The sequence below is a fragment of the Botrytis sinoallii genome, assembly GCF_014898435.1.
Source record: "Botrytis sinoallii strain Bc 23 chromosome Unknown BSIN_023, whole genome shotgun sequence".
In the NCBI taxonomy this organism is placed as follows: Eukaryota; Fungi; Ascomycota; class Leotiomycetes; order Helotiales; family Sclerotiniaceae; genus Botrytis; species Botrytis sinoallii.
This window is the reverse complement of record NW_024066050.1, coordinates 494067-507536: the sequence shown is the minus strand read 5'-3', so window position 1 is coordinate 507536 and position 13470 is coordinate 494067. Positions and strand designations below refer to the sequence as shown.

General features: G+C 34.8%; 3 protein-coding genes across 3 annotated transcripts; 1 reads left to right on the top strand and 2 right to left on the bottom strand.

Annotated features, from left to right (window-relative positions):
* Window positions 1-8793: 8793 nt before the first annotated feature.
* On the bottom strand, window positions 8794-9231 carry EAF02_010023 (uncharacterized protein; the record flags this gene model as incomplete). The annotated part of the gene is made up of 1 exon (XM_038906071.1): window positions 8794-9231. The coding sequence occupies one exon, from the start codon at window positions 9229-9231 to the stop codon at window positions 8794-8796; it is 438 nt and encodes a 145-aa protein (XP_038754183.1).
* An 811-nt stretch (window positions 9232-10042) lies between these two features.
* Window positions 10043-11052, bottom strand: EAF02_010022 (uncharacterized protein; the record flags this gene model as incomplete). The annotated part of the gene is made up of 2 exons (XM_038906070.1): window positions 10043-10796; window positions 10874-11052. The coding sequence occupies 2 exons, from the start codon at window positions 11050-11052 to the stop codon at window positions 10043-10045; spliced, it is 933 nt and encodes a 310-aa protein (XP_038754182.1).
* Window positions 11053-11658: 606 nt separating this feature from the next.
* EAF02_010021 (uncharacterized protein) lies at window positions 11659-13009 on the top strand (the record flags this gene model as incomplete). Its single annotated transcript, XM_038906069.1, has 2 exons — window positions 11659-11710; window positions 11769-13009. The coding sequence occupies 2 exons, from the start codon at window positions 11659-11661 to the stop codon at window positions 13007-13009; spliced, it is 1293 nt and encodes a 430-aa protein (XP_038754181.1).
* Between the last annotated feature and the right edge of the window lie 461 nt (window positions 13010-13470).

Genomic DNA, 13470 nt, shown 5'->3' with positions numbered 1-13470 from the left:
ATGATTTTTGTAAGTTCGTTTGCTGCTTAATCTAGAATTGAATAATTGTCACGGGATCACCTCTGGGAGTATTCAGAAGCTTTACCGCTGAGCTAAACGCCCAAAAGACTAGGAGGTAGAACTGGAAGTTCTACCTTACTCTCACATATATAGCAGGACAGGACAGGACAGGACAGGACAGAAAGGGCTTAGTGTCACCCCGTGACACCACCCCCCTCCTCAAGGTATGGTCTCCATACCATCACCTACTAGGAGGTTTCAGGATTCTGGATTCTAATGCCTCAGGCATTCAGACAGGCAGACAGGATCTATATATGCTAGCCCCCAAACCAATGAAGGCTTGTAAGCTATAAGTGGGCCCCCCGCACAGCTCCACATATAACCAAGGGTAGTTCTACCTAATGTCACGGGATCACCTCTGGGAGTATTCAGAAGCTTTACCGCTGAGCTAAACGCCCAAAAGACTAGGAGGTAGAACTGGAAGTTCTACCTTACTCTCACATATATAGCAGGACAGGACAGGACAGGACAGGACAGAAAGGGCTTAGTGTCACCCCGTGACAATAATAATTATTTTTATCTTTTAAAAGATTTAAAGAATTCTTTTTAGTTAAAGTAATTGAATTTAAAGTAAAAAGAATAAAAGAATATAAGAATTCCGATTTGAATATTGATTCAAACTTTTCCCAATTCGCTAGTTTAGTATTATATTTAGCTGTCGATTTAGTATTAGGGGTAGTTAAGACTTCTTTTCTTTTTAATTCGAATATTATTTCTATATAATTAGATTCTATATCTGAAAGCATTTACTAGTTGTAAATTTGAAGAGAGATTCCTTTTAATACTAATATTAAATCAAAAATATTTAGATTAAAAAGATTAATTCGATAAAAGATATTAATTCCGGACTTGTTTAAAAGAATAAGATTCTGATTTTCAAACTATTTAGTTAATTGATCAACGTTTTTGCTTTTTTTAGAAAAAGGATTTTATTATAAATAATAAGCATTAAAATCACCTAAAAAATGGTTTCTTATATAATAGATATATTATATAAATACCTTTTGATTATAAAACCATTCTCTTTAGCTTGATCAGCTTTGTTATATATATATTGATGATTTGAAAGGTTTTGTTTTCATTTTGATAATTGAAAATTTGTATATCAAAATCTATTGGAGAATCGAAAGCTAGGTTGATTATAGCTTGGAGAGTTTTTTGATATATATAATAATATATATAGCCAGTAATTAAAATCGAATCTTAATAGTATTTATATAAAATTGAAATATATAATAAATCTTGAATTTGAATAATCAATTCCATTTTTGATAATTCAAAATTCTTGAATCATAATGAGATCAATATTAAACTTTATTACAAACTATAAAACATTCTCTATAACTTATAAACTCCTATTAAGATTTATTTAAAGGATTCGAATATTAATATAGCTTATAAATTAATATTATCTACTTTTTGTTGAATTACTTAATAGATTTTGTAGATTCTTGAATTTGCTATATGCTTTCCTTAACAGTTCGAGCATTTGATAACTAAATATTAATAGAACTTTCCTTTGATATTATAGATTATATATAAGTGTACTAATATTATATATTTGCCCCTACAAAATCCACAAAAGGGATCTTTTTTACAATATATATCCTGATATCCAAATCCTTAGTATTTTTGACATTATATAATTGGTTTGGATTTATAGAACTTTTCTACTTTTATACTAATGCCAATAATATATAGTCGTTTCCGAATAGCTAACTCTACTTCTGATTTTGTTACAAAAGCAATCATTATTACTCCTTCCTGTTGATAAACTCTTTTTGATACTGGTGTAAACCAAAAAGGTATTCCTATAAGCTTGAAATCTGGATTAAAGATTTTGATTTCTTTGAGGATGAGATTTATTCCTTTTGGTTCTGAGAATTCTTTTATAGGTATTTTATGAATAATAACCTTATGCTATTCTTAGTCTTTTTGAATCCTTTCGAATTTGATAAGGTTGCTCCAGATTGTCTTCTTTTCTAATAGAAATTGTAATGTAAAAGGAGTATTTGTAGTAATTATTATATTATTATTCAGCGATAGGGTTATTACTACTATAACCGGGCCTTTGATTTCAATTTTCTGAAATGTTTTGTTTATTTGGTTTTATATTGATATAGACAAAAAGGAGGTAATGTTTGTAATCTCTGGTTTGATTAGGATTAGACATCTTTGAATGATTTCAATCTTCTTGTTTATTGGAGTAGACTTAATAGCTTTTCCTTTATTAATTAAATTCCACTCTCTGTCACGGGGTGACACTAAGCCCTTTCTGTCCTGTCCTGTCCTGTCCTGCTATATATGTGAGAGTAAGGTAGAACTTCCAGTTCTACCTCCTAGTCTTTTGGGCGTTTAGCTCAGCGGTAAAGCTTCTGAATACTCCCAGAAGTGATCCCGTGACATTAGGTAGAACTACCCTTGGTTATAAGTGGAGCTGTGTGGGGGGCCCACTTATAGCTTACAAGCCTTCATTGGTTTGGGGGCTAGCATATATAGATCCTGTCTGCCTGTCTGAATGCCTGAGGCATTAGAATCCAGAATCCTGAAACCTCCTAGTAGGTGATGGTATGGAGACCATACCTTGAGGAGGGGGGTGGTGTCACGGGGTGACACTAAGCCCTTTCTGTCCTGTCCTGTCCTGTCCTGCTATATATGTGAGAGTAAGGTAGAACTTCCAGTTCTACCTCCTAGTCTTTTGGGCGTTTAGCTCAGCGGTAAAGCTTCTGAATACTCCCAGAAGTGATCCCGTGACACTCTCCTTCTTTTACTATAATTATATAATTAGGTTTAATTGATATTGTAATGATTGGGATTGGATTTTTGGCTAGTGTTTTAGTTTGCGATTTGATCTTCCATATAGCTAATTCGAGATAAGTGATTTGAGATACGATAATATTGAAGATTGTAATAAGCTTTCCCTTTTCGGTATATTCTCTAAAGATTTCAAGAAGGTCTAGAAGTTTAGATTGTTCGTTATATGATTAAGTGAGAGTGGATGCTAGTAATATAAAGTCTCTCGCTTTTAGGATTGTTTTCTTTGATATAATTAATTTGTTTTATATTTTGGATTGTTTGTTCTAATTGCTAAAAGATATTATAGAATTACATTTCTTATTCTGGTTGAATATATAAATAGTATTAATTATATTTTGAATAATAAAAGGGTTATTAAATAAATTGAACTCTTTAATTCTTTTTTTAGAAATAATTCACTGATTAGTTAATAGAATAGGGCTAGAGATTTCGAATTAGGGGTTTTCAGAAGACAAAGGAGGATTGAAGATATTAGAATATTTAGAACAATAGTAAAATAAGTGTTTGATATAATAGAGGCTTCAGAAAAAGCCTTTATTATAACTATATTTCAAAGTGTTGATAGATTATTAAGACAATCTATATTAAGAATTATATTCTTATTTTAGAGATTTAAAATGAAAATTTTATGCGAATTTTCATATGAGTTTTGTATTTAAAGCACCAACAATAATATCATAACAATTACTGATTAGAATCACTTAGGGGCAATTGTAATCAATTTGATTAATAGCTATAATCTAAATCGATCACGAAAGGGTCATATTTCGAAGAAAAAGTTTCCTTCGAAATTTGTTGTGTGGGAATGAGCAGGAGAAAGTATCCATTATTCTAGATATAACTCCATGTAACTTTTGAAGTTATATTTTAAATTTCGAGTCAACAATGACACAATGGTGCATGGTAATAAACCAAAAAAGTCCAAAATTAAACAGTAGTATAAATATAATACTCCAAGTCAACTTCTCATTACGATCTTTGATTCTCCCTCGTGGTATTTATAATGAGAGAAGGAAGTGTTTCTATCCTACCGACATACTCAAAAGTCATCATTCAATTTCACCATTAAATCTCAAGGAATAATTCACTCTTCCAAAGTTTCTATTGCATATCTGAAATTAAGCTTGAACATACCATACTACCCATGGACAGTCCAGAATATTCATTTATGTGGTAGTTACTCGCCTAAATTTCAGTACTAAAACTTTCCCCTTTATTATAAGTCATGATCATATCTTACAGTCCTTGAAAAGACATATGATTGGTTAATTACCGCTCATCAAACAATGAATTGACTTGTATCAAAGTTTTGTTGCACATCTAATATTGGGCGCGAGTTTATGAACTCGCTTCTCAATTAAAGGTCAAGTGATTTCTTCTTAATCCTAACTATAATTGGTTAATTAAGTAAATGATTGAGGTTTCTCAAAATTTATGGTGCACATCTAGAATTGGGCGCGAGTTTTTGAATTCGTTAGTGGAGAATTTATAGGGGTGAACCCCGTTGGCGAGCATAAATTTCTTTGTTGTCACATGCAGTCAGCTTGACAATGAATGAATCTGGTACGTCTGGGTACATTTCAGCTGGGAAAAGTTTCTTAGTAAGGTCATCTGTGCAATCATTTCATGTATAGCATTACTGCTTCCTTTTTCCTATAGATAATGTAAGGTAGGGTTACAAGGTAGGGTTACAAGGTAGGGTTACATTTTCCTCCAATTTTCAAGTTTAGGTGTGGAAACTGTGTACATGAGAACGTACATGAGAACGTACATGAGAATTACATGAGAAGATAGGTTTCATATTCCGTCTCCATTTCCACCCTGGAAGTTAAGCTATTTGAATCATTTATGATTCATGTGACTTAAAAATAGATTGAACGTTATATTTCGGGCTTCTCGCTTATCATTTGAAATGTTGATATTTTGGGCATTCACTTCATAATCTCTCCACAGATATCTAGGTACTCAAACATCACTTCAAACATATCTCTGATTGGTTTTCAATATAATTCTTCATGCAAACCATTATAGTTATCTTTGAGTATGTAAATAAAATAGAATCAAGTAACAAACCCGAAAAGAATGTCATTTTAAATCACCTGATTCGGAACGGAGAATAGATATTTACCCGTACTAAGCTAGCTCGAGGCTAGTTACACAAATCAAGAGAACTCTTTAGTTGTACGTACATTCGTACTAAAAATGAAAAGATCTAGCCCATTAATTCTTTAAAGTAGTTTCTACCAGTGATTTACATTCACGTGTCGAGATTTCCCCATTTTCTCCATTCCAAATAAAGTATGGGGGGTAGTAGTGGGGTAAACCATACATCTTCAATCCTAAAGCGGGACTTCTGCATTACAACCCAAATGATTAAACTCTCCTTCTTTCGGTTTATCATACATCAAAGTGGATATTCTACCCACAATAAACCTCAACGGAACTACATATTCTAGGTAAATGTAAATCAAACGACTTTGACAACACGTGGAGTATAAATAACCAAGTCATTATTACAGTAGTAGAAAAGAAGGCAGTTGCGGCAAAATAAGATATGCAACAAATTATTAAATATCATAATGTAGTAACACAAAGTAAAGTCAGTGGAATCAGTGGAGTCAGTGAAACTCTATGTAAGTATCCCCGCCTTAAAACCAACACCATAAGTAGTACAAGGACGATAATTTATTAAGTTGACACCATAGATGGTGGATATACCGCGGAGCAGTCCGCAAATCGAGATATGCAACAAAAAGATATCAAAAATATGATAAATGTATAATAGTTAAAAGTCGAATAGAAAGTATACTAAGTTACATTTTAAGTCGTACTGAAGTCTGTAATTGATCAAAATGTAATACAGATGATGTAGTAATCCCCGTTATATGAGACTCGATGTGCAACAAACGTGGTTATAAAGATGGATTTGTAAAATTTATGCGTGTTTGCGTGAGAGGGGAATTTTAATGTATGATGATGTGGTTTTACGAAAGGAGGGGTAAAGTTTGAGATAAAGTTAAAAAATTATTCGTGATTGTATGTGTGGGTGTGAGTATATTGAAGATAGTATGTGAAGTTAATTATTCGTTACTCCTCTCACAGTGACTTCTCTCACAGTGAACTTCTCTCACAGTAGACTCCTCTCACAGTAGACTCCTCTCACAGTAGACTCCTCTCAAAGTAGACTCCTCTCACAGTGGCAGACTCATACTTCGGATACATCGATTATGCACCTCATACCTAATTCATTCATACTCGCATATATCCCTTGAAAAATGATCATCTCCAATTCGGGCTCATAGTCAAATTTTTAATTCTTACTAGTAATTTTAAGGAGATGCCCGAAACCTAAGATATGCAACAAATAACCTGATGCATCATGCATATTACCAAAGACTAAACCATGGAATGATCCGCAGATTACGATGTGCAACAAAACCAAGTCCTTGGGAAGTACCCGCATGCGTTTATGGTGGCATGATTGATGAAGTAGTGTAACATTATTAGAAAGGCTCGTGATGTAAATTAGTTATCGATAATTATCTTGAATGTCACTGGTGTGAGCCTTGTCGTCCAGGAGAAGTTAGTTATACGAGGATTAATTTGTAAGGCTGTATGTATAACAGTTGATGAAGCTGTGAAATGTTTGTTTATTAGAAGATTTCTCATGATTTATATTTTGGAAATAAAATAGATGGGATATTCTTCGGCAATTGAATATATTTTCTACTCCCGAGAATTATAAGCCGAGGATTTATCTCCTAGATTATACACAGCATTGGGTTTGGAAGATGATTCCAATATTTAATAGTAAAACAATCATCACACGTCTATGTTTAACCTCGTAGTGTTGATTTACCTGAAAAGTGATTCTAATTTTTGGATGAATCGTCGTTTCGAATTATCCGACTTGCCCCTATTGCCCCTATTTAGGCGTGTTTAAATCATTAATCGCTTCCAATTAAAGCTATAAAAATAGATTGTCTTAATAAAATACTCTGAAATAAAGTCATAAGGTATTTCTAGACTGAAGCTGGAATAATATCCAACATTACAATCCGAACTATATATCCAATGTGAGTGGAATTCAAACCAGACGAAATATACTTATCAATTTTGAAGTAGAGTCAGGATGTAAGAATTCGGATTTGAAAAAAAGGAGATCCTACTTGTGGACCTTGTCATGGTGGGAATATAGTTAGTAATTTTATCTCATCTTTATTCTCTCAGCAGATCTCAGGGCAATACTTCTCTCAGCATACATCAAAGCAATACTTCCCTCAGTACATCTACAGAAATACTAATTTTTCTATAGAATGACAAAGAAAGTGGTGTCTTTGCCGAAATTTTTTTAATAACAATAGATCTGGTCGGCGGTCTTACAGTCATAACAACCTGTAGTCCATCAAACTTTGATTAAGTCGAATCACTCGGCGCAGATGTAGTTTTTAATTATCATTCTCCCACTTGTGAAGCTGATATTCGAGCTTATACTAATTCATCTCTTCATTATATATATGATTGTATATGCTCTTAATCTACCATTGCCATGTGTGCTGAGGCATTTCCTGAAAAGGGTACTTTTATTGGGGAATTGAAATTCATTGGTGTACTTCCCGTTGAAATATTTTCAAGAAAGAATGAGGAGAATGTAGATGCTAAAGCTTTCTTAGTATACACGGCCTTTGGGAAAGCATTTTCAAAATTTGGTTTGAATATTCCATTCTATCCAGAGCATTATGAATTTTCAGTCCGTTTTTTGGAAGATAAGTTCAAAATTACTTGAAGAGGAAAGATAAAGAATCAACCTGCTATTATGAGACCAGAAGGATTAAAGGGAGTAATTGATGGGTAAGTTAATTCTTTATTCTGGTCAAAAAATGAATTTATATTAACAGGAGTTTAGTATGTTAGAAGTATCGGAAGGTAAAGTTAGTGCAGGGAAATTGGTTTATAAAATTGATGAAACCCCAACGGATGAAGAGTTGGAGAAGATGAATAATGAGGAAGAACAAGATCAAGTGACCTGATCTTTAACAAATCTCAATGGATGAAATGATTGATGATCAGAGTATTGAGGATATGTCACATGTCATTTGAGTCGTAATGGTCTTATTCATCGAGAAAGATAATGGACTTTCATCTCTTTTTGATTTACTTGAGCAATTTATCGTATTAATCAATATTTTAATTCAAATATTACATTGATCAATGACTCCACAAGTAGTTCATATATAAATTCAAAGGAGATAGTTATTAGTATCACAACAACAATCATCAATTATCCTCTCGAGGTCTTCTAACTAGAACCTATGCCATAACAGGACCAATAACAGAATCTTCAACCCCACCATCCCTATACCTCCTTCTTGCTACCCTTAATGCCTTCTCCTCCAATCGAGTACACCAGACTCGAATCTCACGTAATACATTTGTTTCAAAATGAGCCGCATTAACAATTTCGTTGATTGAAGTCTGACTGACGGAATAAATTCGCCAAAATCATGGCTTGTTACGACATCTTCTATAAAATTGGGTTCTGATGACTTCAATCAATAAGCGCGAGGGCATGAATCAAACATATGGATTTTGCACTTGGGTGAAAGAAATCCTTAGAGCAGATGAGATTGTGAAATAAAATGAAAAGAATAATATACTTGTTTTCAATTGAGTTACCGGTGCCGACTCATGGATTCGTCTACTCATCTCCTGAATCTTCGAATTCTTGAGTGGGGTGGGGTACAGATGACTACCAGTGTAACCAAAACTCTTTGCAATTCAAACTTCCGAAAGTATTTACAACTGAACATCAAAAAGTTAGTGCGAATCTAACTAACATCAAAATATTAGTACCAATACTAAATCTTAGAATGAATGAAAAAACTCACATCACCACAAACATATTCAGTATAACACTCAGTCCACTCGTTGAGTTTGAAAAGTACCCCTCTTTCTTGCTTGTAGCAATTTTTTACCCCAACAAAATTCGGCGAGTACAGCACTACCAATGATATCCCCAATGGATGCTTGTGGAGAATCATAACCAATTTCGATTGTAACAGTGAATGGATCTACGGGTACTATCACTGTCCATGAATTATCATGCCATTCGACTGTTTCGTATAGATTGATAGAGGCAAATGAATCGGGTGGTAAATGGGATTGGGCAGTTGATAAAGATGAATAGTATGAGATTTTAGAATAGGAAGATTGAGTAAGAGTGTTGTAACAATTAGGAGGGTAACATACTTCCAAAGTATCTCTAGTTGAGAGTAGAGCTGTAGAATTGGAGATGGAGAATGTAAAGAAAGATAATAAAAACAAGTGAAAATTGATGGATTTTGGAGAAAGCATTTTGATAGAAGGAATCAAGAAATGAATGACAAGAAGGGAGTTTCAAGATATATTTTGTATGAATTTTAGACCATATATCGTGGAGAAATGAATACCTTTATTGAAGGACTATATTAGGATGGAATAATAATTGACTTGGTCTATCATTGAATCGATGTGAAATTCACAAACCAAGACTGATGCCTGCTTGGCATTTAATATGTATTGAACCTGAATGGTAACGATTGAATTTCATTATGCATCAACAGTACAATAACACTTGATCAAAGTACGATGAGGCTTTTCCAAAAATCCTTCCAGCTGTAGGATAACGATCAATTGTGGATTTGAAGATTATGACTGGACTTGTGGCTTCCTGTCTCCATATACTTATAATGATGTGGAGAGATCCGGCCAATTGTGCATATTCTAGTTCTGTAAAAGTTTCTAGAATAGGTGAGACGAGCTACCGCATCAAAATATTACAAATTCAAGCAGAGAATGGTCGTTTCCCAAGTCGACCTTAGTATCAGCTGTTCACCTCTACCGGGCAATGACTAAACGACGGAAAACGGAGACATTCCAACCACGAGTGAATGATTGAAATTGAATAAACTTTGTTCGGCTTCCTTAGATGAAGACTTCATGAAGTATGAAGTCAAATTAAGTTTGTAATTCCGAACTTTAGCATTAAATCTCTCCACTCATATCCGACTACTCACATCCGACTATTCATATTCGACTACTCATGCCACTCATACTCGACTACTCATACTCTCCACTCATATTCGACTACTCATGCTCTCCACTCATACTATCCACTCATAATCGACTACTCCAATAAATTCAAGACCTCAACTATAGCATGGGCCAAATTTCCAGTCTCCCAGATTTTGTTGTGAGTTCCCTTCAAATGATTTTTGAGATTTTTCACCACCACTCCATTAATACCATGCAAATTTCTCAACATAACATCAATTTGTATCTCATCAACCAATTCATCATCTGGTGAAGTAGCAAAAGCAAGAATCTTTCCACTCTTTTCAAATTCCTCAAATGTGGAATATTTCGCTGGTGAAACTTCATCCCAAAGTTGTTCGTCAGACCCAAATGCTTGAGTGAGAAATTGATTGTATGCAGGATCAGGATGTGTTTGACGAAGTAATCTTAAATCGTAAATTCCAGCTACTCCAAGAACATATCGTGGGAGTTTGAAATTCAATTGCTCATCTGGTATACCACAAGAATGTAAATATTCTTTCCCCATCGAAATTTGCATTGATAGTGTTGCACCACATGAATGACCAAGGAGTAGATATTGATCTTCGATGGAGTATTTAGATTGTAAATAAGATAGTGCAGAACATATATCTTTTAAGTGATCAGGGTGCTTAGCATTGCGATATTCGTGTTTCGGAATTGATGAAGAATCTTGAGGAAAGGATGGATGAGAAGATAGACGATAATTGATGCTTGCAAATGATGCAATCTTGGATTCAACAGATGAAGTCACAAGACTATTCATCGTTGGAATGAAAGAAGAAGATGTCTCAAGTGGATCACGCCACGCTCCCCCATGAATATAACTGAAGAGATGTTAGAATGATGAATTGATATAAGTCACGTGATATATAAAAAGTGTGACGGATTCGGGAGTTTTTACATTACCCAAATCTTGGATGGAGTTGTGAAAGGTTCTCCAACGCCCATGAGAAGCTTATCATCTCTGGTTTGTTTTGTAAAGATACTCAAAGTCTGCAAGTCATGCTCTTCTGCGTATTTGACATCTTCTCTTAGAAAGTCAACAGGAGTATTGACTGATGGATCATCTTGATTAGTCATTTTGAATTTGACTTTTTGATCTTAAAACGTGGTGATGTGAATTTGGGAATGTCATCAAGAAGTAAGGCAAGACATCACCAATAATAAAGCTGTAATGTCGGAAAGTCTACTATCTTAGCAAGGATTGCGGGAATCGAGCTGATAGTTGGTAACACGCTAACGGATCGGAAGCGGAATGTCTTACATAAGTCATGATAAAGGTTCTAGTATTCCAAACTATTTACACAACACGGAAGCGGATGCGGAAATCATTCAGCTTAGATGTATCTACGAATCATTCCTATCTCGACGATAAGTGAGTGAGGGGTTTCATTCTAATGCAAGATGTTGCAGACTGCGTTTAACCAATTTGGAATTGCACCAGCTATCTCCATCATAGGTAAGAACTCTAGTGATGCAACAGAGAAGTTATAAAGAGAGTCAAGGTAAACACTCTTATGTTTTCATTTCTGGTCAAGTAAAGCATTTATCATTTTATTTAATTTATTTTATTTGGTTTCAATCATTTGATTTCAAACCCATCAGTATTTGTGAATTTATTTTGTCGATATTTCACATCATCCATCTTACAATTTTCATTATTCGGCGTCGATCAATATTAGCTCAATGGAGAATTCCTGGAGAGAATTGGATATTGGTGTGATTGGTGGTGGAATAGGTATATGCATAAATCCCATTTGGAATTATTCACAATAATTAACCGTCTGATAAAATAGGTGGTCTCGCTGCTGCCACAAGTTTACGACAAGCCGGACATCGAGTCACAATATATGAACGAGCAGATTTCGCTGGAGAAGTTGGTGCTTCTATATCTTGTGCGGCGAATGGCACAAAGTGGCTTGAAGAATGGGGTGTCAATATCTCAATTGGACGACCTGTGGTTCTAGAAAAACTTATATCGCATGATTGGAAAACTGGAGAGGTTCAAAATGTATATGATTTGGCCGACTACAAGAGTAGATGGGGATACGTTTACAATATGTTTCACAGAGTCAATATGCATGAGATGTTGATGGACTCTGCTACTGGGTCAAATCATTCCGGCATACCAGCAATTCTTAAATGCAATCACAAATGTGCCGAGATCGATCATGAACAAGGCATTGCTACTTTTGAGAATGATCTCCAAGTCAAACATGATTTGATTATTGGCGCAGATGGTATTGGGTCACAAGTACGAAAAACTTTAGGAATTGTGCCGGATCGAGAATTATCTACATCCACATGTTTGCATTGTATCATCGAAACAAAAGATGCACGGAGGTTAGGACTTCGAGATCTATCACCGAATAGTGCTATCGAATTTTGGGGTGGACAAGGAATTCACAAGATTGTCTTCTCACCATGTCGAGATGGAGAAGTTCACTCATTCTATTGTTTCTTTCCAACAAACGAAAGTCCTCACGCCGGTGAAGGTTGGAATATTAATCTTACCGTTGAAGATATTCTCCGACCATTTCCTGACCTCGACCCGGAACTTCTTGCATTATTCAAGAACTCAACTGACGTCAAACCATGGAGATTATTTGTTCATCAACCATATCCATATTGGCAAAAGGGTTCTACTTGTATTCTTGGTGATGCAGCACATCCTATGCTTCCAGATCAAAGTCAAGGGGCATGTCAGGCTTTAGAAGATGCGGCTGCATTGGGTATAATTTTTGGAAGGAAGTATGAATTTGCCAATTCAAAAGAAACCATTAGCGAGGGGTTAAAGTTGTATGAACAAATTCGTAAGCCTAGAGCTTCACGGGTACAAGCGGCTAGTGCTCGTGCTAGGGTAAATATCAATGAACGGATTGGATTTTCATCGAATACCAACAATCCTAATTACAAAGTATTGGATGAAAAGAAGAAATTAACTATCGAGGAGATGAATGAATATGATATGGATTTGGATATTGAGAGAAATATTTCGGGTACACAACTAGAAGTCGAGATGAGGGCTAGCTTATAAATTTTAGTACTTGTTTTTCATGGGTTGGGGGGACATCTAGGAGTATATTGAGGAGTACATTGAGGGGTACACTGAGGGGTACATTGTGGAGTACATCGAGGAGTACATCAAAGTACATCAAGGAGTCAACCTGGAGTCAACAAGGAGTACTTGATTTCTGAATACCCTAGATGGTATAATTTTCATTATTTTAGAAATTTTGATAATAGATTCATGATTCATGGTTCATGATTCATATTCAAAATTAAAATCATTCATAACAATATTGAAATCTTATAATGACTACACAATTTGTATTGAATAAAATATTCCTCACCACTCGGATAGAAAAGGAGGATGATCCGAATAATATCCGTTCTCCGCCGGGAACCCCTGCTCCTTCATTTGACCCAATCTGGTTAGTAACATAATTATGACTACTACTAGTGCATTAATTGCACTGACTTCTTTATCAATGAACT